A 25372-nucleotide genomic window follows, 5' to 3' on the forward strand; every position below is an offset into this window, starting at 1 on the left:
AAAGAGCTCAAAGGTTATTGGGGAGGGCAGGATTAGTGTACTGAGCTCAATGATCAGCCATATTGAATGGTGGGGCAGTCCCAAGGGGTCAAATGGCCTACGCATGTTCCAATCTTCTACGTTTCTATGGTAGTTAATTCCACAGGCTCGTTCTGTGAGAGAAAAAGTTTATCATCTAATGTAAAAAACTGGGACTACAAAACAGCATCTTCTAGATCAGATGAGGGTACTGGAAAAGCTGTTTGATAAACCTTTCCACTCCTAGCGACTGTCTGTCTACCAGCTCTCTGCAAAACCAGCCCTGCTTGTCCCGCTCCTGCAGCAGTGAGCAAGTGGTTACCCTTCTTGAAGGGGATGTGAAATAGAGGACAGAATGTGATCAGCTACTGTGGCCAAAAGACATCAAGAGGTACAGGGAGAAATGGAATATGGCATTAAGGTTTCAAATCAGCTACAATCATATTGAATAGTTCTTATTTCTTTGTTTCTAAAAGTGTGTTAAATTAAATACAAGTCAATGGAAATAAAAGGAAAAAAAATCACATAACCTAAATGGGAGTTGAATATATACTTGAACTGAAGAAAGATATAAGATAATTGGACATGTGCTGGAAAATTAAACCAGAGTATTGGAGTAGCAACCTGGACACAATAGTCAACTTAAATAACTTAATTTGCAAATAGTCAACTTAATTTTTATCATTAATATAAGGTGATGTAAGGCTTGTAATTTAGATATATTTTAATATCATTTATTTTAAATTTTGAATTTTGAGTGGCATGTAGGTTTTAATCTTCATATGAGGAGTTTAATGATTATCATAAGAACATAAGAACCAGGAGCAGGAGTAGGCCACCTGGCCCTTCGAGCCTGCTCCACCATTAAAGAAGATCATGGCTGATCTTTTTGTGGTCTCAGCTCGATTTACCTGCCCTCTCACCATATCCCTTAATTCCTTCAAAAAAAACTATCTTAGCTTTAAAAACATTGACTGAAATAGCATCAACTACTTCACTGGGCAGGGAATTCCATAAATTCTGGGTGAAGAAGTTCCTTCTCAATTCAGTCCTAAATCTGCACCCCCTAATTTTGAGGCTATGCCCTCTTGCCCTAGTTTCACCCGCCAGTGGAAACATCCTCTCTACTTCTATCTTATCTATTCCCTTCATAATTTTACATGTTTCCATAAGATCCCCCCTCATTCTTCTAAATTCCAATGAACATAATCCCAATCTTCTCAGTCCTTCCTCATTAGCCATTCCCTTCAAGTCTGGAATCAACCTAGTGAACCTCCTCTGCACCTCCTCCAGTGCCAGTACATCCTTTCCCAAGTAAGGAGACCAAAACTGCACACAGTACTCCAGTACTCCAGGTGTGGCCTCACCAGCACCTTGTACAGCTGCAACATAACCTCTCTGCTTTAAAACCCAATCCCTTTTTGTCCCTGAAGGACAAAATTCCATTTGCCTTTTTAATTACCTGTTGGTCAAAGATAGAAGAGGATGAAATAATGGTCTCCTTTGACGTAACAGCTCTGTTCACGTCAATCAACATCAACCTGGCCAAAGAAACACTATTAGAAAAACCAAAGACACAAACGTCAGACACCACCAACTTCATCAACAAAGACAACATCGTCAAGCTAGTGGACCGATGCCTCACCACCCACTTCACTTTCAATAACAAGACCTACAAGCAAATCAATGGAACATCCATGGGATCACTGATATCAGGGTTCTTAGCAGAGGCAATAATGCAGACAGCTGAAAATGTGTTGCTGGAAAAGCGCAGCAGGTCAGGCAGCATCCAAGGAACAGGAGAATCGACATTTCGGGTATAAGCCCTTCTTCAGGAATGAGGAAAGTGTGTCCAGCAGGCTAAGATAAAAGGTAGGGAGGAGGGACTTGGGGGAGGGGCATTGGAAATGCGATATGTGGAAGGAGGTCAAGGTGAGGGTGATAGGCCAGAGTGGGGTGGGGGCGGAGAGGTCAGGAAGAAGATTGCAGGTTAGGAAGGCGGTGCTGAGTTCAAGGGATTTGACTGAGACAAGGTGGGGGGGAGGGGAAATGAGGAAACTGGAGAAATCTGAGGTCATCCCTTGTGGTTGGAGGGTTCCGAGGCGGAAGATGAGGCGCTCTTCCTCCAGCTCTGATCTCCAGCATCTGCAGTCCTCACTTTCTCCTCAATAATGCAGAGACTCAAACAAACAGCTCTGCCAATCACCCAACCCAAACTTTGGGTCCACTACACCTTTATCATCACTAAACAAAACCAATTAGAGGAAACCTTCAAGATCATCAATAATACCCTTACTGGCATAACATTCACAAAAGAGGAGGAAAACAAGAACAAACTTCTATTCCTTGATGTTACAGAAGAGCAAACTGTCATTGAGGAACTTCTAGCCAGCGTCTACAGGAAAACAAAACAGATGGACCAAATACTTAACTACAGAAGCAATCATCCCAACACCCACAAATGAAGCTGCATTAGGACATTATTTCAATGAGCCACTACACACACTGCAGCACAGTGGAACTACGAAGAGCAGAAGAAAATCACATATCCAGTGTATTCAAAAAGAACGGGTACCCAATTAACACGGTCCACAAATTTCTCAGCAACAAAGCAAATTAATGTCATTTACAAAATAACTGCAAGGACTGTAATAAACACGACATTGGACAAACAGGCAGAAAACTAGCCACCAGGATACATGAACACCAACTAGCCACAAAAAGACATGACCCACTCTCACTAGTATCCTTACACACAAACGAGAAAGAACACCACTTTGACTGGGACAACATATCCATCCTAGGAGAAGCCAAACAGAGACACACATGAGAATTCCAAGAAGCATAGCATTCCAACTGAATTCTATCAACAAATGCATCAATTTGGACCCCACCTACCACTCTCTGAGGAAAAGAATCAGAAATGACATGACCAACCCAAAGAAACCAAAACACATAAATAGGAAATGGGACATAACACCAGCGCTTGACTAGAGGCTCACTAATGATGTTACCTCATATGGTGACGAAACGTCTGAAACCAAACCTTACAACTCAGCGAGCAAACTCGCATTCAAAACTCATCTTAGTGTCATCTGCAAACTTTGACACACTATACATGGTCCCCAACTCCAAATCATCTGTGTAAATTGTAAATAATTGCAGCCCCAACACTGATCTCTGAGGCACACCACTATTTATTGATTGCCAACCAGAATAGCACTCATTTATCCCCACTTTTTGCTTCCTGTTAGTCAACCAATTCTCTATCCGTGCTAATACTTAACCCCTAACACCATTCATCTTTATGTTATGCAGCAGCCTCTTGTGCGACATCTTGTCAAATACCTTTTGGAAATCTAGGCACACCACATCTACTGGGTCCCCATTGTCCACTGTACTCACAATGTCTTCATAAACTCCAAAAGATTAGATAAGCATGACTTGCCCTTCATGAACACATGTTGCGTCTGCCCAATGGGACAATTTCTATCGAGATGATTTGCTATTTCTTCCTTGATAATAGACTCAAGCATCTTCCTCTCACTGGTCTAGAAGTCCCATATTTTCCCTAACACCCTTTTTAAACAGTGGCATCATATTTGCCATTTTCCAATCTGCTGGAACTGCCAGAGTCCAGCGAAGTTTAGAATGTAACCACAAGTGCACTTGCTTTTTCTCCCACCATCTCTTTTAGTATCTTGGGATGCATTCCATCAGGGCCAGGAGTCTTGTTTATCCTAGTTTGCCCAACGCTACCACTTCCATGATAATGGCTGTTTCCAGGTCCTGACCTACCTTCCTCTCTTTGTCACTTCCTGGCATGTTATTAGTGTCCTCCACTGTGAAGACCAACACAAAATACCTGTTCAATGCCTCAGCCAATTCATCATATCCCTTGACTAAACGTCCCTTCAAATCCTTTAAAGGACGAACATTTACTTTAGCCACTCTTTTTCGTTTTATCTACTTACGGAAACTTTTGCTATTTGTCTTTATATTCTATGCTAGTTTTTTTTTCTCATGTTCTATCTTACTTTGCTTTACAGCTCTTTTTGTGACTTTCTATTGACTTGAAAGCTTTTCCAATCTCTGGTTTCCCACTGATCTTTGCCACTTTGTATGCCCTCTCTTTCAATTTGATAGCCTCCCTTATTTCCTTACACACCCATGGCAGACTGCCCCTTTTCTTACAGTCCTTCCTTTTCACTCGAATATACTTTTGCTGAGCACTTTGAAAAATTGCTTTGAAAGTCCTCCATTGCTCATCAACTGTCCCACTTTTGAGCCTTTGTTTCCAGTCAACTTTAGTCAAGTCCTCCCTCATCCTATTGCAGACTCCCTTGTTTAAGCACAGGAACCTGGGATTGGATTTTATCTTCACAGTCTCCATCTGTATTCTAAATTCAACCAGACTATGATCATTCCTTTCAAGAGGATCCCTAACTATGAGGTCATTAATTATTCCTGTCTCAATACACAGGACCAGATCTAGGATAGCTTGCTACCTCATCGGTTCCACTACATACTGTTCAAGAAAACTATCACGGATACACTTAATGAACTCCTCCTCAACACTATCCTGATCGACCTGGTTCGACCAATCAGCATGTAGATTAAAATCTCCTATGATAATTGCCGTACCATTTTTACAAGCATTAGTTATTTTCTTGTCTATTGCCCGTCCCAATGTGATTATCTGGTGACTATAGACTACGCCTATCAGTGACTTTTTCTTAGAATTTTTCATTTCCACCCAAATGGCTTCAACTTTATTCTCCATAGAACGTAAATCATCTCTGCACCACCCTGATGTTGTCATTGAAAATCAGAGCTGCACCACCTCCCTTACCTTCCTGTCTGTTCATGCTTTTGCTTTTGGTTTGTCAGTGTTTTTGGAGCCAGTAATTTAAAACAAAAAGTGTAGCAGATAAATTTGTTTGTATTGGGAAAATTTTCCAAAGAAACAAAGTCAACATTTAAGAGCATTACCTTGCTTTCAGTTTTGAAGAATGAAAAATGTTTTTTCTTTTGTGGGAAATTAATACTTTAGAAAGGTTTTGTGTTTCAATTGACAGAGGTCCTGGTGGAAGTCAGAAATAATTTATACGGTCATGGAGTCATACAGCACTGAAAGAGACCCTTTGGGCCAACTCATCAGGACATAGTTTAAAACTATTAGGAAACCTCAGTGCAGGAATTTTAGTTTGAAAGTTCAAAACCACATGTGTTTATTTAGAATTCTGAAGGTCTTATTTGATTTTGAGAAATTCCAAGCTTCGATGTGTGATGGACCAAGAAGAGTCAAAACGGGACTCAAAACATTAACTCTGATTTTCTCTCCACGACTGAGTTTCTAGCACATTCTTTGTCTTTGTTTCAGATTTCCACTATCTACAGTAATTTATTTTTAATTGTCCACTTGGCTGTCCATGACATTCAGAATATCTATTTGTGTCTTTTCATTTAAAATGCTGTCATTCAAACATTAGTACTCTTTTTGATTATTCCCAGGATGAATTGGAACATGTAGCAGGGCAGCCGAAAACCTCTTCCCCACCAGATGCTCTCCTCTCAACTTGTAAAATGGTCAGAGTCCCAGGGAGGACAAAGTAAACTCTAAGAGATGCTCTGAAGCTCTCTTTGAAGCATGGAAACATTGACATTAATGACCAAGAGGAACTTCCGACCAATCATTCAAAATGGCAAAAACATGTCCATAAAGCTGCTTCATGCTTTGACTCCAAACATCTTAATAATGAGTTTGAGTGGCAGCAGAGAAGGAATAATATGGAAGCAAATCCTGCTCTTGGGCAGTTCCAGCAGATTGGAAAACAGCAAATGTGATGCCACTGTTTTAAAAAGGTAGACAAAAGATGGGGAATTATAGGCCGGTTAGCTTAACTCCTGTAGTGGGGAAAATGCCTGAATCTACTATCAAAGAAGAAGTAGCAAGACGTATAGATAAAAATTGTCCTGTTTGACAGAAGCAGCATGGGCAGATCATGCTTAACTAATCTACTGGAATTCTATGAAGACAGTATGAGTGTGGTGGACAACAGGGATGTGGTGTATCTAGATTTCCAGAAGGCATTCAACAAAGTGCCACACAAAAGGCTGCTGCATGGCACTATGGATTGAGTATTAGCATGGTTAAAGGATTGATGAACTGACAGGAAGCAAAGAGTGGAAATAAATGTGTGCTTTTCTTGTTGGTGATTGGTGACTTGTGGTGTGCCTCAGGAATCAGTGTTGGGACTGCAATAATTCAGAATTTACATAGATGATTTGGAGTTGGAAACCATGTGTAGTGTGTCAAAGTTTGTAGATGGCACTAAGATGAACAGTAGGGCAAAGTGTGCAGAGGACTGTGAAAGTTTGCAAAGGGACATAGATACTTTGAGTGGGCAAAGGTCTGACACTTGGAAGACAACGTTAATAAATGTGAAGTCATCCATTTTGGCAGGAATAACAGTAAAAAAGGATTATTATTTGAATAGTAAAAGATCACAGCATGCTGCTGTGCAGAGGGATCTGGGTGTCCTTGTGCATGAATCACAGAAGGTTGGTCTGCAGATACAACAGGTAATTGAAAAGGCAAATGGAATTTTGTCCTTCACTGCTAAAGGGATCAAGTTTAAAAGCAGGGAGGCTACGTTGCAGCTGTATAGGTTAGCTTACGAGAACAGACTGAGTAGACTGGGATAATATTCTTTAGAATTTAGAAGGATGAGGGGGAATCTAATAGAAACATATCCAAATTATGAAGGGAATAGATAAGGTAGAAGTAGAGAGGATGTTTCCACAGGCAGTTGAAACTAGGACAAGAGGACATAGCCTCAAAATTAGGGGGAGCAGATTTAGGACTGAATAGAGAAGGAACTTCTTCACCCAGAGGGTTGTGAATCCCGGGAATTCCCTGCCCAGGGAAGTAGTTGAGGCTTCTTCAGTGAATGTTTTTAAAGCCAAGATAGATTTTTTTTGAACAGTAAAGGAATTAAGGGATACGGTGAGAGGGCGGGTAAGTGGAGCTGAGGCCATGAAAGGATCAGCCATGATCTTATTTAATAGTGGAGTAAACTCAAAGGGCCAGATGGCCTACTCTTGTTCCTGCTTCTTATTTTCTTATGTTCTATGGATCTCATTCCCTCATGGGACATTTTGCCCCTTGTGCCTAACATTCTGAGGGTTGGGAATTGATCTGTTTGGTCACATGATGATTTGTAGCAAAACTTGGGAAGCTGTCATCCTCAAATTGAGGGAGGGCCAATGATATAGACTCTTCTTCATGGTCCAGCATTGTCATAGCCACATGTTGTTGTCAGCCACACAACACCTTTCATAAGATGAGTCTTCACTGCAGTCAAGATGCTGTGGCTGCTCTTTTAAATGAGTTCACAATGCCCTGACCTCTCGCCTCAATTTGTTACCTCTCGCCTCAATTTCTCAGGCAGGCTCTGAAATTTGCGTGAGAGAGAAATATTCCATCTGGTGTTTTGAAAATAAAAGTGGGCAGTTTGGTTAGCACTGCTGCCTCAGAGTGCCAGGGACTGGGTTCAATTCCACCCTCAGGCAACTGTCTGTGTGGAATTTGGACATTCTCCCCATGTCCATGTGTGTTGCCTCCAGGTGCTCCGGTTTTCTCCCACAATCCAAAGATGTGCAGGTTAGGGTGGATTGGCCATGCTAAATTGCCCATAGTGTCCAGGGATGTGTAGGCTATGTGGATTGGCCATGGAAAATGCAGGGTTACAGTGATAGAGTAAGGGTGGGTGCATGCGGAATGTTCTTTGGAGGGTCTCTGTGGACCTAATAAGCCAAATGTCCTGTATCCATACTTTAGGGATTCTATGATTCTATGGTGAGTAAAGCAATCACCAAAGATCACAGAATTAAAACCATTGGTTAAAGATCTCCAGAGAAGATGAGGTGAATCATTTCACTCAGCGAGTGATCGGCAATACTTCCCAGACAGACTCCTTGTTCTATCCTGAAAGGAGGTGATTCTTGCCAACTCACCAGCCAGTGAGACCCGAGTCCCTGAGATTTAAAATGTACCCTGCCAAAGACAGCACCATCAGTGCTGTGACCAGTGACTGCAACATATTTCAATGTTGTTGGATTACAATTGAATAATCAAACACAAAATTGAATCTAAAACTTTATTTCATGAATGAATTAAAAAAACTCAAGATTAGTATATGCTTAGAAGAAAATATGAAATCGCCATGGACCCAAAATGAACTATATCTATATATTTTTTAAAGAATGTATAAATTGCACAAAATTAAGAATAACTTTTTGCCTTAAAAAGCAGTTCAATGAATTTGGATTTGTGTTCAGAAAGTCAATATTTTAATTCATTTTTAAAAATTTGCTCTCATACAAGAGACAAAAGGAGATGTGATAGTCTAGTGGTATTATCGCTGGACTATCAATCCAGAGACTCAGGAAATGTTCTGGGGACCCAGGTTCAAATCCCACCATGGCAGATTGTAGAATTTGAATTTAATAAAAAGCTGGAATTAAGAGTCAAGTGATGACCATGAATCCATTGTCAATTATTGGAAAACCCCCCTCTGGGTCACTCATGTCCTTTAGGGAAGGAATCTGCCATCTTTTCCTGGTCTGACCTACATGTGACTCCAGACCCACAGCAATATGGTTGACTCTTAACTGCCCTCTGGGATGGGCAATAAATGCTGGCCTCACCAGTAATGCCCTCATCCTGTGAATGAACAAAATAAAACACAGAAATACCCATTATCCAATCAGCGCAATGATGTTTAAAGAAACTTTCCTCTTCACTTCAGCTGTGAAAGCACTGTTTCTCAGCAAATATCAATTAACTGGAAAAGCACTGCGGGCACCCCTCATCGATTGATATCAGCCACAGTGACATTTAATTGTGAGGTAATAGAAGATACTTTTTCCAAGAGAAGGCTGTATCAGTTTCACCTCACAAAACACAAGTGAGCATAAATCTCAATTATCGAGCAAACGTATTTTCCTGCTCTCCATGAATTTTCTTTCCCCAATTAATTCCCGTTCACTTTACTTGCATTGAAAATAAAGTTATCACTACAACACCAAAACTGTCATTTCGCGTAAAAGATAAAGAAGTTTTGTGTCTTGTGTGGAATACAACATGACAAATTAATCCACTCTGTTCTTATGATGTGGAGGTGCCAGTGTTGGACTGGGGTGGACAAGGTCAGAAGTCACAGGTTATAGTCCAAAAGGCTTATTTGAAATCACAAGCTTTTGGAGCAGCGCTTGTGACTTCTGACCCTGTCTGTTTTCAAAAAGGGATTGCTCATAATATATTGTCACATTATTCATCTCAGTCCTAATACATCTCCAAAATAATAGAAGCTGCAATTTTCTTTTAATCATCAGGGGTTGATTCAGCTTTCAGGTCACATGGAGGAAAAGATTCATTTCAAGGAGGTGAAACTAAAATAATTCACTCAGCTGGACGGGTGCAGCATTAAAAGATGCATGAAACTTGACACTACCCAGGAAGGAGCAGCCCATTAGATCAAATTAAAAAACACACAACACCAGGTTAAAAGTCCAACAGGTTTATTTGGAGGCATTAGCTTTTGAAGTGTTGCTTCTTCATCATCATCTTCATCATCAACCACCCTGACGAAGAAGCAGCACTTGGAAAGCTGGTCCCTCCAAATAAACCTGTTGGACTATAACCTGGTGTGTGATTTTTATCTTTGTCCACCCCAGTCCAACACCAGCTCTTCCATATCATGTCCATTAGATCAGTCCTCCATCCACCACCTCCAACATTCACTCCTTCCACCACCAATGCACATCAGCAGCAGCGTGCACCATTACAAAATACAATGAAGCAACTCACTGTAGTTCCTTCAGCGGTACTTTCCTGGACTGGGACCTTGAACATCTAGAAGGACTTGCATGGAAACACCACCATCTGCATGTTCCCTTCTAAGTCACACACAATCCTGACTTTGAACCAGACCACCATTCCTAAATGCTTTCTGAGTCAAAATTCTGAACTCCTTTCATCAAGTCATTGAATCATAGAGATATACAACATGGAATCAGATCCTTTGGTCTAACTCATCTGTGCCGACCTGATATCCTAAATTAATCTAGCCCCATTTGCCAGCATTTGGCCCAAATCACTCTAAACCCTTCCGATTCATATATCCAGCCACATGCCTTTTAAATGTTGTTCTTGTACCAGTTTCCACCACGTCCTCTGGCAGCTCATTCTATACACGCACCACTGTCCACATGAAAAAGTTGCTCCTCAGGTCTCTTTTAATTCTTTAGCCTCTACCCTAAACCTATGCCCTCTAGTTTTAACTCCCCTACCCTGAGGAAATGACCTTGGCTATTCACCCTATCCATATCCCTCATGATTTTATAAACTTCTATAACGTCCCCCTTCAGCCTCCGATGCTCCAGGGAAAGTAGCCCCAGTCTATTCAGTGTCTCTCTATAGCTCAATTCCTAGCAGCATAGTGGGTGTCCCTATCTCACACAGTCTACAGTGGTTTCAAAGTTAACTCAGCACCACCTTCTCAAGGAAAAAGCGAAATACTGGCTTTACTAACAATGCCGATATCATTCATTGAAGAATATACATGAAGAATATAGAAGAAGAGGTGGCATAACTTCCACTAGAGATTTCTGTCCTTCTATCTAACCAGTTGACTCTATTGGAATGTTTGAAGGCTGTTCTCTCTACTGGTCTGGTTGGGAACAGTCTGGACAGATACTGCATGTGGCAGCCTATTATTAGATATTTACTGATTCTAAAAGACCAACAAAAATAAAAACATAAAAATTATTTCAAAAGAATAATCATAAAACAACTAAGATGATGTAGCATAAATATTTCAATTGAAAGATTTCATTCGTACAGAATGCTACATTAAGTTAAAAAAATGGTGACCCAGGGCCTTCAGAACATAATAGAATATTTTGAAGAATTTGATTTTCCTTTCAGTATCTACAGCTATTCTAAATGAAGGTGAGACAATGCCTGAAAGCAATTGGATGACAGAACAATTGTTGGACCATTAAAGCAATTGCAATAAAAGCTAAGTACTTCATTTGGAAAATCCAAGTCAGACACTTGGCTACTAAATCCTTTGCAGCATACCTTTGACCCAACAGATACCTGCAAAAGGAGCTTATTATTTACCAGGATGTGGTTTAAGCACAAGGCAAGTTTCATGCAATTATCCAACATTCTGATTGTGTTTGATAGATTATTGCTATTGATATTGTTCAATGAAAAATATGCAAAGGAGCTCTCGAACAAGTCTTTTAAATGGGTCCAAGCTGGTGCTCCTGATAAAATTAATCAATGAGATAAAGACCAGGATTCCCCTCAGAACTGCTTTTGGCCATCAAATGAACAGATTTGGCCACCAAATGAACAGATTTAGTTACCAAATAGACTGCAGTGAATGACAAGGACAGCTGAGCACCATTTTCTCCAGGGAAAGGAAAGAATGGGTAATAAATACTGCCCCAGCAAGCAAAACCCACATCTCACAGAAGAATTAAGAGTGTCAGAAATCTTGTTTATCTATTACAAATGGAATTTCTACTGCAGACCTGGCAAATATATCTACCCAAATTGGGAGTAGATATGAAGACATTTTAAACGCCTACCTCAAAAAATCAGCTCCTAATTAATTTCTCCATGCCTTTGGTAAAATGAGGAACAATATCCAAGCTATAGGCAATCATCCCTCCAGATAAACTGATTACCCCAAGCTGCCTCGCAGTTGGGCAACCAAATTGTGAACTGAATTTTTTCTATCTCATGCTACCCAATTCCAGAGATAATATTTTTCAGAGTTTCTAATTCTCAGTAATGTTTATACCATCAAGGCATGAGGCACTGCTAAGGCTGTTGTTGGTATTGAGCTTCAGTGGCTGTGAAGAAGTCTTCCAACACACTTTGCAGATATTCAAAAGTTGGCCGATCTTCAGGTTTCTCTCCCCAACAACGCAGCATTACTTCATAGAGTTCTTCTGTGCAGTTTTCAGGGGCTGGCATTCGATAGCCCCGTTCCAAATTCTGAATGACTTCAGGGTTGGTCATTCCTATCAGGAACAACAGAGAGCAGTGAAGATTTACCAATTGCAAGGGAAAGCAAACATGTCATTATGGTCAAAGAAATCCAGAGAAGGAGAGTTAAATTGCTAATAGCTGTGTTACGATAACTCCTCTGCCAATTCCAGCACATGCTGAATGATCACCAAGGTCCTGGGGCATGAGGCACAAAAATAAGTCAACATTCACTAAGATCAAAAGTTAAACCACAGTGTGAAGTTTAACAACCAAAATATGTGAGGAAAATAATCAAATAGTTAAGGTCTGTTAAATGCATAATGCATTTTTGTTATAATGCAGTTTGAAATTGCAGTTAAACAATGTGACAGAATGAAAACTGGAGCCTTATACAGTCATAGAATCATCCAGCACAGAAACAGACCCTCAGACCTAACCTGTCCATGTTGAACATAATCCCAAAGTAAACTAGTCCCACCTGCCTTCCCCAAGCCCATAACCCTCCAAACATTTCCTATTCATGTACTTACTTATTTAAGTATCTTTTAACGTTGTAACTGTACTCGCATCCATCACTTCCTCAGGAAGTTTATTCCGCATGTGAACCACCTGACGTGTAAAAATTTGCCTCTCATGACTTTTTAAAATCTCTCTCTTCTCACCTTAACAATGCACCCCTGGTCTTGAAATCTTCCATTCTAGGGAAAAGACAATGACCATTCACCCTATCTATACCCCTCATGATTTTATAAACCTCCATAAGGTCATCTCTCAACCTCCTACGCTCCAGTGATAAAAGTCCCAGCCTTTCTTTATAACTCAAATCCTGGTCAATCTCTTCTGAACCCCCTCCTGCTTAGTAATATCCTTCCTATAACAGGGTGACCAGTCCTGGACATGGTATTCCAGAAGAGGCCTCGCCAATATCCTGTACAATTTCACATAACTTCCCAACTCCTATACTCAAAGGACTGGGCAATGAAGGCAAGAGTGCTAAATGCCTTTTTAACCGTCATGTCTACATGTGACACAAACTTCAAAGAATTATGTACCTGAACTCCAGATCCCCCTGTTCTACAACACTACCCAAGGCCCTACCATTAATTGTGTAAGCCCTGCCCTTGTTTGTTTTACCAAAATGCAGTACTTCACATTTGTCCCACTTGAACACCATCTGCCATTTTTCAGCGAATTGAACCATTTAATTAAGATCCCTTTAGAATTTTAGAAAGCTGTCTTTGCTGTCTACCAAACCACCAATTTTGGTGTTTTCCACAAACTTACTAACCATTCCTTTGATATTCTCATCCAAATCATCGATATAAACGACACACAAAAGAGGGCCCAAAACCAACCCCTGTAGAACACCGCTGGTCACAGGCCCCCAGTCCAAAGAGCAACCTTCTCGCATCACTCTCTGTCTCCTGCTGTAGTCGATTATGTATGCAAATGGCAAGTCCCATGTGATCTAACTTTACTAATTAGTCAACCACGTGGAACCTTGTCAAAATCTTTACTAAAGTCCATGTAAACAATGTCTACTGCTCTGCCCTCATCAATCTTTTTGGTAAATTTCTCAAAAAAACTCAATCAAATTTGTGAGACCTGATTTTCCTTAAGCAATGATAATTTCAAAATAAGCATGAAAATTACGTCATAGCCCATGGTTATGTCCTGTCAATAAAGATAATAATAGTGTCTGTGAATTGTACCTCACTACTTTAAATTGTGTTGGGAGAGTGAAAAGTTGAGGAATGTTATAATATTCAAGGCTATGAGCCTTGTGCTGGAAGGTGGGACTAGTGTAGATTTAATGGTGCAGGCATGATGGACCAAAGGGCCTATTCTGCACCATGTGATTGGATGAGCTGGTGCTTGTTATAGCTGAAAGTGGCCATCAATGAGTCTCTTTCTCTGAATGTATTCCACAGATATTTTTAAATCAACTTGGACGGGTTGGACAGAAGGGTCTGTTTCCATGCTGTACATCTCTATGACTCTATGACTCTATGCTACTGCACACCTCTGAGACAGGTGGGACTTGAATGAATGTATACTACAGAAGAAATTAATGAAACTAAATCTCACGTTCTACTTTGTGAGATATTAGTTACAGAATCAGTCACAGCTGCCATAACAAAATGCACAAAAAAAAAGAAATTTCTTATTACACTGGTACAGTGATATGTGACTGAAGATAATTTGGATGATGCTTGAAAAGGCATCCAGCAGTAAAGCATAAAAAAGGAGCCACCATTTCTAGCGCTGTACCTGGATATGGAATCCGTCCATATGTCACAATTTCTGTAAGTAACACTCCAAAACTCCAGACGTCAGACTTGATGGTGAATGTGCCATAGTTGATGGCTTCTGGTGCTGTCCACTTGATGGGGAACTTAGCTCCTAAACAACAGAGGGAGATTCAATGTTCAACACCAATTCAACTCAGAAAATAATTTGAATACCATCTTCCCAGGGGCAATGATGGATAGGCAATCAAAGCCAAATGAAAAGAGCAAATAAAGTAAAGAAAAACACATACTTAGTAAGACCAGCAAAGTAGTTAATACAAATATGAAATAACAGGATGTCTAGTTTGCAACATTGCAAGTACATTCCAATTAAGTGGTGGTTAATTGTTAGTGGAAACAGAAATTGTTGGAGGAACACAGCAGGTATGCAACATCTGTAGAGAGAGAGATAGATAACATTTTAAGTCTAGTATGACACTTCTTCAGGACATCACACACAATTGATCGTTTACCATAGTCTTTCACATAGCTGGACAAGGAAGACTTTGATATGGAGAGCTATGGGATGCCTGGACATGGACTTTTGAAATAGCAACTTTATTCCAATGTATGCAGCACAAGCCAAGCTGTACAAACACATGATTTGGAGGAGCCAGTGTTGGACTGGGGTGTACAAGATTCAAAATCACACAACATCATGATATAGTCCAACAGGTTTAATTGGAAGCAACTAGTGTCCAGAGCGCTGCTTCTTCATCAGGTGGTTGTGACTGGATGAAGAAGCAGTGCTCCAAAGGCTGGTGCTTGCAAATAAACCTTTTGGACTATAACCTGGTGTTGTGTGATTTTTAACTTTGTACAAGTACAGTGGGGGTGGAGTAGGATTGCTGAAACCTTGTCTCCCCAACACATCACCTGAGAACGACAGCTTTGCATGTAACAGCATGTTTCCAAATACTTAGAGTTTAAGATGAAAGGAAATCAGCTCTGCACCCTTGTTCAGGTGCTGGGATCTTGGATTGTCTTTGTGAATTGTGGCCCTCAGGTTAGGACCTTAGCTTTACAGAGATCAATATGATCAATTTGTAATGATCAATGACGTGGTCAAGTGATTTGTGGCCAATACTTTATTGCACATAGTTGGACAATGCATGCATTTACCTGTTTAGAGCCATTGCCCATTAAGGTCTCATATCACTTATAACTACAGACTGCATCCTCAAATAACAAAAAAACCCTACTCCAGCCAGTCCGGGAATGGTCACAGCTATTCTTCATTTCCATTGTGCATTTACGATTTGGAGAAGGATGGAAAACAACACAGGTCACACCTGAAGAGAAGTAGGAGCGGGCTAAATATTAATCTTTGGGGACATAAGCTGTAATAAAACTGGATCAGGAAGCCATTGTTAGTGATACTTTGGCTACAATTAGATAATGTGTTTCTGGAAAAGCGCAGCAGGTCAGGCAGCATCCAAGAAGCAGGAGAATTGACGTTTCGGGCATCAGCCCTTCTTCACGCCCGATTCTCCTGCTCCTTGGATGCTGCCTGACCTGCTGCGCTTTTCCAGCAACACATTTTCAGTCTGATCTCCAGCATCTGCAGTCCTCACTTTCTCCTACAATTAGATAAATAAACAACAATCTTCTCAAGAAAGAAACAGTTTTGACTTTCCCCTTTGACTCTCTTTGAGATTATCCAATCATTAAGTGTCTTTGGCTATTAAAACATCCTTGCAATATTTATCACATCAGAATTATTAGACCACTATCCAACCTTCTTCATTTTAGTGAACAAATCCTTCTCCCCTCAACATTTTGGAATTATTGATGAAAAGACCCTTGTTCCAGAGTTCAGGTTTTTAAACAGGATGCAAGATGGTATACAACTGGTCATGCAATTTAGAGGACACCATCGGACCTCAGATAGACACATTAACTTGAGCAAAAGGATCACAGGCTGTAAGACAGAATAATACTTGGAATGGGTCAGTTCAGGAAAGGTTGAACAAGCTGGGCTGGTATCCACTGGTGCTTAGAAGAGTGACAGGTAATTTGATTGAAACATAGAAGATGCTAAGGCATCCTAGTGGATGTAGAGCGGGTAGCTTTGAAGGGAGAATCTAGAACAGGGGGCTACTCTGTAAAAATCAAGGGTGACCATTTTAAAAAGGGGATGAGGTGAATCTTGTTCTCACAAATCGTTGTGAGTTTTTGCAACTCTCTTCCTAAATGGTGATGTGAGCATCTTTAAATCTTTTGAAGGCAGGACTGGATAAACAAGAGGGTGAACGATTGTCAGGGGTAGTGCGCACTCTTAGCTGTCTTCCCCCCCACCCCTCCTCCCATTTTTCTCTCAACCTCTTGGCTCACAAGCTTCAATCCTGATGAAGGGCTCTTGCCCGAAACATCGATTCTCCTGCTCCTCAGATGTTGCCTGACCTGCTGTGCTTTTCCAGCACCACACTCTCGACTCTGATCTCCAGCATCTGCAGTCCTTACTTCCTCTGGGATCTATTATAGTCAGGATTATGGGGAAAAAAATAAGAGTGCAGTTCCTTCCCGTAAGGTAGTGAGGTAAGCTTGTGAGGTAAGAAATTGCAAACACACTAACTTTGAGATGACACTTAAATTCTACAGTTTCTGTAATTCTATGAAGATCGGGACATTCTATCATGTATTTCAAACATTTCATACCATTCCAAGCAACATATTCCAAAAAATACTAAATAATCAAAGTGAAAAAACTCCACAGAGGCTGGTATCCCATTACCAAGTCACCCTTTATTTACACATGGAGAGTCTTTAAAGAGATAGATTCCCCTACAGAGTGGAAACAGGCCCTTTGGTCCAACAAGTCTACACCGACCCTCTGAAAGATAACCCACCCAGACCCATTTCCCTCTTACTAATGCACCTAAGACTATGGGCAATTTAGCATGGCCAATTCATCTGACCTGCACACCTTTGGGCTGTGGGAGAAAACTGGAGCACCCGGAGGAAACCCACACAGTCACTGGGAGAATGTGCAAACTCCACACAGACAGTCGCCTGAGGCGGGAATCAAACCTGGGGCCCTGGCACTGTGAGGCAGCAGCGCTAACTACTGAACCACCATTCCACCCAGTCCTTGACATTGATCCAGCCCCCTCAGAGCCAGCTGTCAAAGAGAAAAGAACCTCTGACATTCCTGTTTGTTTTGGTCAGCCAGGGCTTCCTGATTGGACCTGATTAACAGCCCCAATCAGGGAATTCATATTCTATGAGATCCATCTGGCTGACCTCATTACAATCTTTACACAAGGGGAAAAAGGAAGAAAAGAAGTAAATATAATCACAATCATTAGAGGAAATGTACCAGGGAAACATTTTTTTAAACTGCTAAGGCCCTAAAAGAACTTTTAATGGAATAATGTTTTGCAATTTCACATTATCTGATGAAATAGCAGAACAGGCTTGAGGTTGGAAATGACCTGTTTTCCAAACAGTGCCACAAGATGGCACTCTGAACCAAGTTACTATTCCATTATGGACTTTGAGCTCTTGCTGACCAATTGCCAAGTTTTATATAATTTTTAATATTTCAATATTGACGAAACCAACAGAACATGTTACATTAGAATAATTGGAACAATCAGATCTCTTTCCATGTCTAACTCTAGCTTCTTCCCTTTTTTTTCCAAGGGTCCAGTGGGATTTCTGTTACCAAAATGACTGCACAGCACAAATGAAGGAATGTGGCTGTGAAAAACAGACTGCATCTATTGTGTTGATTTACTTATTTTCATAAGGGTATATATTTATTGTGATGATAACAAAGACTTTACCGTGTCCCTGAAACATTGCCATCTAGTTATTGCTTAAAGAGGACCGGGGGGTATTTCAACTGAAATGAGGGGCCTTAGCTGTTTTCCAGTTTTGAGCTAAAGGTTCTGATGCTCAATTTTAAAATGGCCCATTAAAGTGACTTATGTTTATTGTATAATTTTGCTATGGAGTTACAGAATTATAGGACCCAGAAGGTGGTCTTCTGTCTGTGATCTCTGACAACAATTTGTTCAGTTCTTCCCAATCCAGCTGTTATTTCCATTGAGCTGTGCAAATGTCTCAGGTTTGTGAGAAGTTCATGTCAGCAGATTTGGAAAGGATATGCTGAATAGTCTCCACCATCTACAGTGAGGAAACCGTGAAGCATCAGTTACGTAGAAACTAAGGCGTTGAGATAGAGATGTCCTTTCGCCAGACTTGTGTCTTTGTAACAGATAGTGCCAGGAAATAGGTTGAAACTTTGTTTTGCTATGAGTTTTAAATCTTCCTAACTGCCTTTTATATTTAGATCATTTAATTTGTTTTTTTTCTTTTGTGTAATAAGCTGATGTGTTGTTAATGAAAAGTCTGTAGCCTTGAGTGATAATTTTTCAGTGACTAACAAATTCACTAAATTCACAAAAAATCATGATCTATCTGGCCAGATTTCATTCTAAGATCCAACTTGTTCAGTTATAACATGAATTGGGATCATTACAATGTTATCAAGCTGTTAGGTTCTTAGCAAAATCAGAGCCAAAGTTCATTCTGTGCACACCCAGTAATCACACACTTATACTTTCTGGTTGAAATAACTGGATAGCCATCAGGAGACAGCAATTCTACAACAGAAATCACTGGAGGCGAGAGAAGGACCAGGGTTTGAGAAGGGTGTCCTTCCACTCCTAGCCAAGGGATGGAGTTTCTGTTTTGGTTGCAAAATTGATCTGTTTGTTGAATGAAATAATTCTTTTCATTTGTTTTCAACATGGCCGTCATAGTCTTTTTGTAATTAAAAAAAAGTTGAAAGCCTGCAAAGTGCTCCCACAGTTCAATTAGCAGAGTGTTTCGGGGGTTTATCACCTGCAGCTACAGCCATTCCACGCGATGCAACTCGGCAGTTGTAGCTCGGGTAAATTGAAGGCTGTAAAAATGACTCAATCCTGCAGCAGTGAGACTCATCCTCTATTCAATAGCAGAGTTAAATGTGACCTCTGGTGCTAGCCACATGCATTTTTGCAAAGCAATTTCAGTTCACAAAGAAACTACAGTTACAGTGTAAATACAGACAAAGACAAACTAAATTCTTTTAAAAGTGAGTGCAAGTTTGAAGTAGTCTTACTTCTGCTCATTATTTGTGTTATTGATATTGATGACAACCACCTGGACCTTGCTGAATAAACTCAACATTAAATTCTAGTTGAGATTTGTGTCATGAATGGAAACACAAAATTGTCACTGTATTGGTGACCATTTATTTCTTCAGCCTAAATAAAATGAGCAGACAGTTCATTCCAATGACAATAATCAAATGCATAAAGGAGAACCAGCAGTTGTAGTATACCTACATTGCCAAAAGGGGTTTGATACGGTGCCATATGAAAGGCTCATACAAAAGATAAGGGCTTATGGAGTTGGAGTGATTATATTACCATGGATAGAGGATAGCAAAGTTAATGGACAGAAGACAGGGAATAGAGATAAATGAAGCTTCTTCAAATTGGCAGGCAATGAATACTTGAGTGCTGCATCTGTTTTAATGACGTACATGAAAGAAGATCAAAATAATGCATGTAAGTTTGGTGTAAGTCCAAAACTAGGTCGAAATGCAAGCTGTGAGGAAGATAAATAGAGGCTGAAGAGGATTATAGATAGGTTACAAGACTAGGTAATGTGGTGGAGATGCAGTACAAAGTGGGGAAGTGTAAAGTCAATCACTTTGTTCCTAATGCTGTACATTGTAATGTTTACTGATAACATAGAAAGTGTGGATGTAGAGTGCATTTCTGGAAGTCTGCGTGTTAGTTGGATATTTAGATCTTTACCAGAACATTGCATCAAAGAGCTATCAGTGGCTTCCTGCACAGAGTTACTGTGCCTTCCGACATTGTCTGATTTCCTGTTCTTTGTCTCACACATACATCTGTCATTGATACAGAATTGAAATGACACACTCTGACAATTATTCAAACATGAATCACTGAAGATAAAATATAAAGTCCTGTTATTGTTCTGTGGGGCTAAAATTCCTTTTGGAGAACTGGTGGACATTGTGTAAAATTTCTCTGCATTTCTCTGTTAACTTACTTTGTTTCAGGGAGATTTATGACAACTGTCAAATCTTGCATGGAATAGCACAGAAAACAATGCAATTTCTATTATTATTTGTTCTCAAGTGGAAAATAATTCCTGACAAAGGATGAATAGTGTTCAAACCATTCAGCTGTAATTCACCACTTGCTGTAATTTGTTATCTATAATCAATTGAAAATTGTAGCTACATTTCTGCACTAAACCAAGATAACATCAATTTTGGGATTTTTCAATTTTTCCCAGTTTTATTACAAGTAACGAATGGAAAAATACCATGAGAGCATGCGACTGAGTTTAATCTATAACGGTCAGAGTCTTGTTCTTTGGTAGATGCTACTTTTCTACAAAAATGTCATGGACCAGCAAATTGCTCTCAATTGGCTGGGATGAACCATAAAGGCAATGGGTGGAAGAGAGCAGTGGAGATGTTCTGCTGGTGTTTGTTGGGAAGGCCCATTGCCACTCAGGCACTTGACTGGCCAATGGGGTTAACCCCCGGGATCAAGGAGCCTGAGAGTGAATGTTGTGTCTGATGAGAGGTGGGGTTGCCCAACTCTCTCAGAATGGCTAGGAGATGACTGGAATCATCACCAGTCTCCCATTGACCAAAGAAAACATTCTGGGAGATCAGAACGTGACTCCTTCCCCATTCACCTGTATTCAATCTGCACATGTACACACATCATCATCTGCTGTGAGGGGAGTGGGGAGGGGAGCAGGAAAACATGTGAGAAGAAATGAGACACATTGTTTGTCTCAACTTAAGCCAGTGAGGTGCAGAGTTCAGGATCGGAGGACTGCTCTTCCCAGTTTACCAGCTGATCTATGCTGCTCCCTGACCAGCCACCAGAAGGTGTACTACAGACACTGAGACCAATCAAACCAGGTTTTAAGCTCTTCTACATAAGCTGTTGCAAACAGTCATCAGCACCATCTGATGCTTTTGTTTCTCTTGATTAGCAATTATTTGCATTTAATCATATTATCTAATGGAGGCTTGTAGACATAATAGCAAAACTTAATTTCTACTCTTTGTAAATAAACAATAATGATTAAAACAGTCCCATTCATAAACGAGATGTGGAGATGCTGGTGTTGGACTAGGGTGTACAAAGTTAAAAATCACACAACATCAGATTATGGTCCAACAGGTTGATTTGGAAGCACCAGCTTTTGGAGCACTGCACTCTGAAAGCTAATGTTTCCAATTAAACCTGTTGGACTATAACCTGGTGTTGGGTGACTTTTAGCTCCATTCATTAGCAGCTTTAATCAGTCAATTTACACATATTGTTACACATGTCTGTCACAGATGGGATTTGAACCCAGGCCTTCTGTCCCAGAGGTAAAGCCACTACCACTGCACAAGAGCTTAATTGCAATGGTGAGGTTAATGTACAAAACACTGAATAAACAAAATCTCTTCCTGAATAAGGAGGCTCAGGATCATATGCTAATTTCACAATGTTAATGACGGAGATTTGCAACTTTTCACTCGCAATCTTTCCCACGCACTTACCTCACCCCTGAATATTATTACCAATGAGTGTCATTCACCTCACTCTCACTGGCCCAACATTATGAGTTGATTTGAAGCTATTAGATGCAGGAAGAAACCAGAGGAAATATTCCAGGAAGCATGCGGCCTAAAATGCAGAACTGCTGTGAGATATTTCTACTCAATCTGCATCTCTGGGGCCCCGGGGTGGGGTGGATCTTGATCCCAGCCCTCCTGGTCCAGAGTAAGGGTCATTAGCACTGTGCCACAAGCGCTCCTAGCACTGTTATGCTACATTACATCCTAATTTCAGTCATGGGTACCGAATGCACATTTGTACTTTTTAGATAGAAGCCATTTCAGAAGGTTTAGATTGACACTGCACTTGTAGCCAGTGCCATCACTGGATGCACATGTGTGTGCACAAAATTGGAGCATTCCTTCTAACATCACATCCAGCAACAACGTAAATGTTTAAGTGTAAATAAGATCACCAGGAGCTAGAGAAATGCAACACACAGTTGTAAGGTGCCCTAGAGATTACAACACACAGTTGTAAGGTGCCCTGCTGAGTAGCCCTCAAAATGTCAACTATGAACTTTTTTCCATGTTTCAATTTAAAGCTTGTTTTAACTGTGCTGAAATCAGTCAGACTGTACATATACTGAGTGATTAAAGTTAGTCAACTTTTCAGAGCTAATGACCTTAAAATTCATCAAGGTCCACGTGTGGTTTGTAATTGCAACCTTTTGAAAGTTCATCAACTTTTGCAAGTGCACCACAGGTGCAACTGCACATGTGCAGATCACAGAATCTCACAACTGTCACAGTCCACAAGGAGGCTATTCAGCCCATTGTAGCAGAAATCTTTATTGATGGTACCTTGTCTCTGTACTGGAAACGCTCACTTGAAGGTAAGTAGTGCTCACATCAGGACACCACACTTTAGGGAAAGTGTCAACACCTCTGAGAGGGAGTAGAGGGGAATGATGACATTGATGCAAGGCAAAACATTTCAGCCTATGTGGGGAGACTGGAGAAGCTGGGATTGTCCTCCTTAGAGAGCAGAAGGCCAAGGGGCTTTTGGTAGATGTGTTCACAAACACATTGTTTTCTATCAAAGTAAATAAGCAAGAATTGTTTCCAGTGGCAGAAGATGCTAACTACGTGGTCACAATTTAAAGATGATTGCCAAAAGAAATTTGAGAAAGCTTTGTCTTCTGCAGTAAGTTGTGATCAGGAATACACGTCTGAAAGGTGATGGAAACAGATTCAATTGGCAACAAAAAAATTATAAGGCTAGAGAGATAGGGCAAGGAAGTGGAGCTAATTGAATAGCTGTTCCATGGAGCTGGAAAAGGCATGATGGAAAAAGGCGACCTCTTGTTTCCCTGATTACTTTCTTTCCCAGAAAACAAGAGTAGACCTCTTCCTAAACTAACCAACCCCCATATCTCCTCAAGTTTACCAGTCCCTTAGATCAATGAAAACTGAAAGAACTGCAGATACTGTAAATCAGAAACGTGAACAGAAATTGCTGGAAAAACTCAGCAGGTCTGCCGTATCTGTGGAAAGAAATCAGTTCTGAGGAAGGGTCACAGGACCCAAAACATCAACTCTGATTTGTCCCCACAGTTGCTACCAGACCTGCTGAGCTTTTTCAGCAATTTCTGTTCTTGCCCTTTCGATAAATGGTCAGGTTTTGGTACAAATAGTAACATCATTCCTCAGTCCACATAGTGACCTTTTATGTTTAGAAGCTGATTTAAGTATACAGCAAATGTCTATTGTAAGGTTTTAACCATACATTCGTGTGACCTCCCATCTGTTTACAAACACTTTATGCATTTTGAGCTGATTCTGTGGAAAGTATAAAATTAAGATATTTAATTTTGAGCATTGTCTTCCTCAATTTAAATGAAGAGCCACCGTTGCACCGATTCTCCCTGAGCTAGTTCCTACCTTCCCTTGCTGTATACTCATTGTCTTCAATAAGACGGGCCAGACCAAAATCAGCAATCTTGCAGTAGAGTTCTTCAGAAACCAGGATATTCGCTGCACGAAGATCTCGATGGATATAATTTTTTCTTTCAATAAAGGCCATTCCCTCAGCAATCTGCAGAAGAATGTCATAAAATAGATTGATACAGTGAGAGATTAAAACAACATTAAGAACCTTAATCCCAAATAATGTGCCTGTAATGTGAGCAGTTTTAAAAAGTTCAAACCAGCTGCGGATTTTGAATTGAATTTTAATTGATATTGCAATTTTTACCGATATAAAGAAAAGTGGAAGTATGAACTTTGATGAAAAAGAGTTATTTTTTGATCATATATTTAGATATATTAAAGTCACTCTTTGAAGGGTTTATTCAAGATGGTAACTTTGAGTTTTCACTTTGAGCAACGTCCCTGTTATTGATGTGGTGTTAGTAATTTCTCATGTTTTTCAACCAACTTTGCCCAATCCTTGATCCCACTTTCTTGAGCACATAATTCCCCCTCCTGTGTAGATCAGGTAAAAATAAATGTCCAAATCAACATTTCATCAAAGATGTATCTCAAAAGCCAGGAGAGTGCATTATTGCTGCCCTGTTCTTTACAGTGAAATTAAATGCATTCAGAACCTTTCCCAATCCCATGAGGCTCTATACCCTAACTACCCTCGTTAAACCGTCACCTTAAACAAAGATAGTTTAACCATTCACAGGAATAGTAATATTAATGACCCAATATACAACAAATAAACTGATTTACTTCATAATGTCTTAAGAGTTGATACAGTGACCTATCTACTGTGTTGATTTACTGTGTATGCTATCTAACACACTCGTTCATTGTGAGTACATTCCGCACTATTTACACTGCATGCCAGTAGCAGTTTATAATTGATAATGCTGAATTTTTTCAAATATTCTGTGACTTGCTGAATGCATTTTTCTCTTTGGCAAAGTGGAATCTATACTTTAAGGATAAAATTCTCAGATTGGGTATCATTGGCAAGGTCTCTATTTATTACCCATTCCTAATTGCACTGAACTGATTGACTTGCTGGATCACTTACCTCACAGGGAGAGGATGGGTCTGTGCGGCCTGTATCATTGGAGTTTAGAAGAATGAGAAATCTTCATATTGAAATATACAAGATCCCGAGGGATCTGAAAAGATGATTTGCCTTCTGAAATGGGCTAGAACTAGCAGATTAAATGTGTTCACCCATGTAGGACAGAGATGAGGAGAATCTTTGTCTCTCAATTCTAAGAAATTCTTTTCCCAATGAACAATTGGTCTAGGACATTGAACATTTTGAAGGCTGACAATAGATTGACAATAAAGTCAAATTGTGGAGAAAGGAAAGCAAAGTTGAGGTCACAAACAGATCAGGTATGATTTTATTAAATGGCTGAGGCA

The 25372-nt window shown here is 40.2% G+C and overlaps 1 protein-coding gene across 2 annotated transcripts in view; it reads right to left on the reverse strand.

Annotated features, from left to right (window-relative positions):
• Positions 1-8227: 8227 nt before the first annotated feature.
• Positions 8228-25372, reverse strand: part of LOC140453351 (proto-oncogene tyrosine-protein kinase LCK-like) — a 139327-nt gene continuing 122182 nt past the window's right edge. For both annotated transcript variants that reach the window (XM_072547909.1, XM_072547910.1), the window contains exons 11-13: positions 23924-24077; positions 14363-14494; positions 8228-12123 (exon numbers count right to left, since the gene is read on the reverse strand). In XM_072547909.1, coding sequence (XP_072404010.1) covers positions 11921-12123; positions 14363-14494; positions 23924-24077 — 489 coding nt within the window. In that variant the 3' untranslated portion in view covers positions 8228-11920. The remainder of the gene's footprint in view (positions 12124-14362; positions 14495-23923; positions 24078-25372) is intronic.

Source organism: Chiloscyllium punctatum, chromosome 27, assembly GCF_047496795.1.
Source record: "Chiloscyllium punctatum isolate Juve2018m chromosome 27, sChiPun1.3, whole genome shotgun sequence".
Lineage (NCBI taxonomy): Eukaryota > Metazoa > Chordata > Chondrichthyes > Orectolobiformes > Hemiscylliidae > Chiloscyllium > Chiloscyllium punctatum.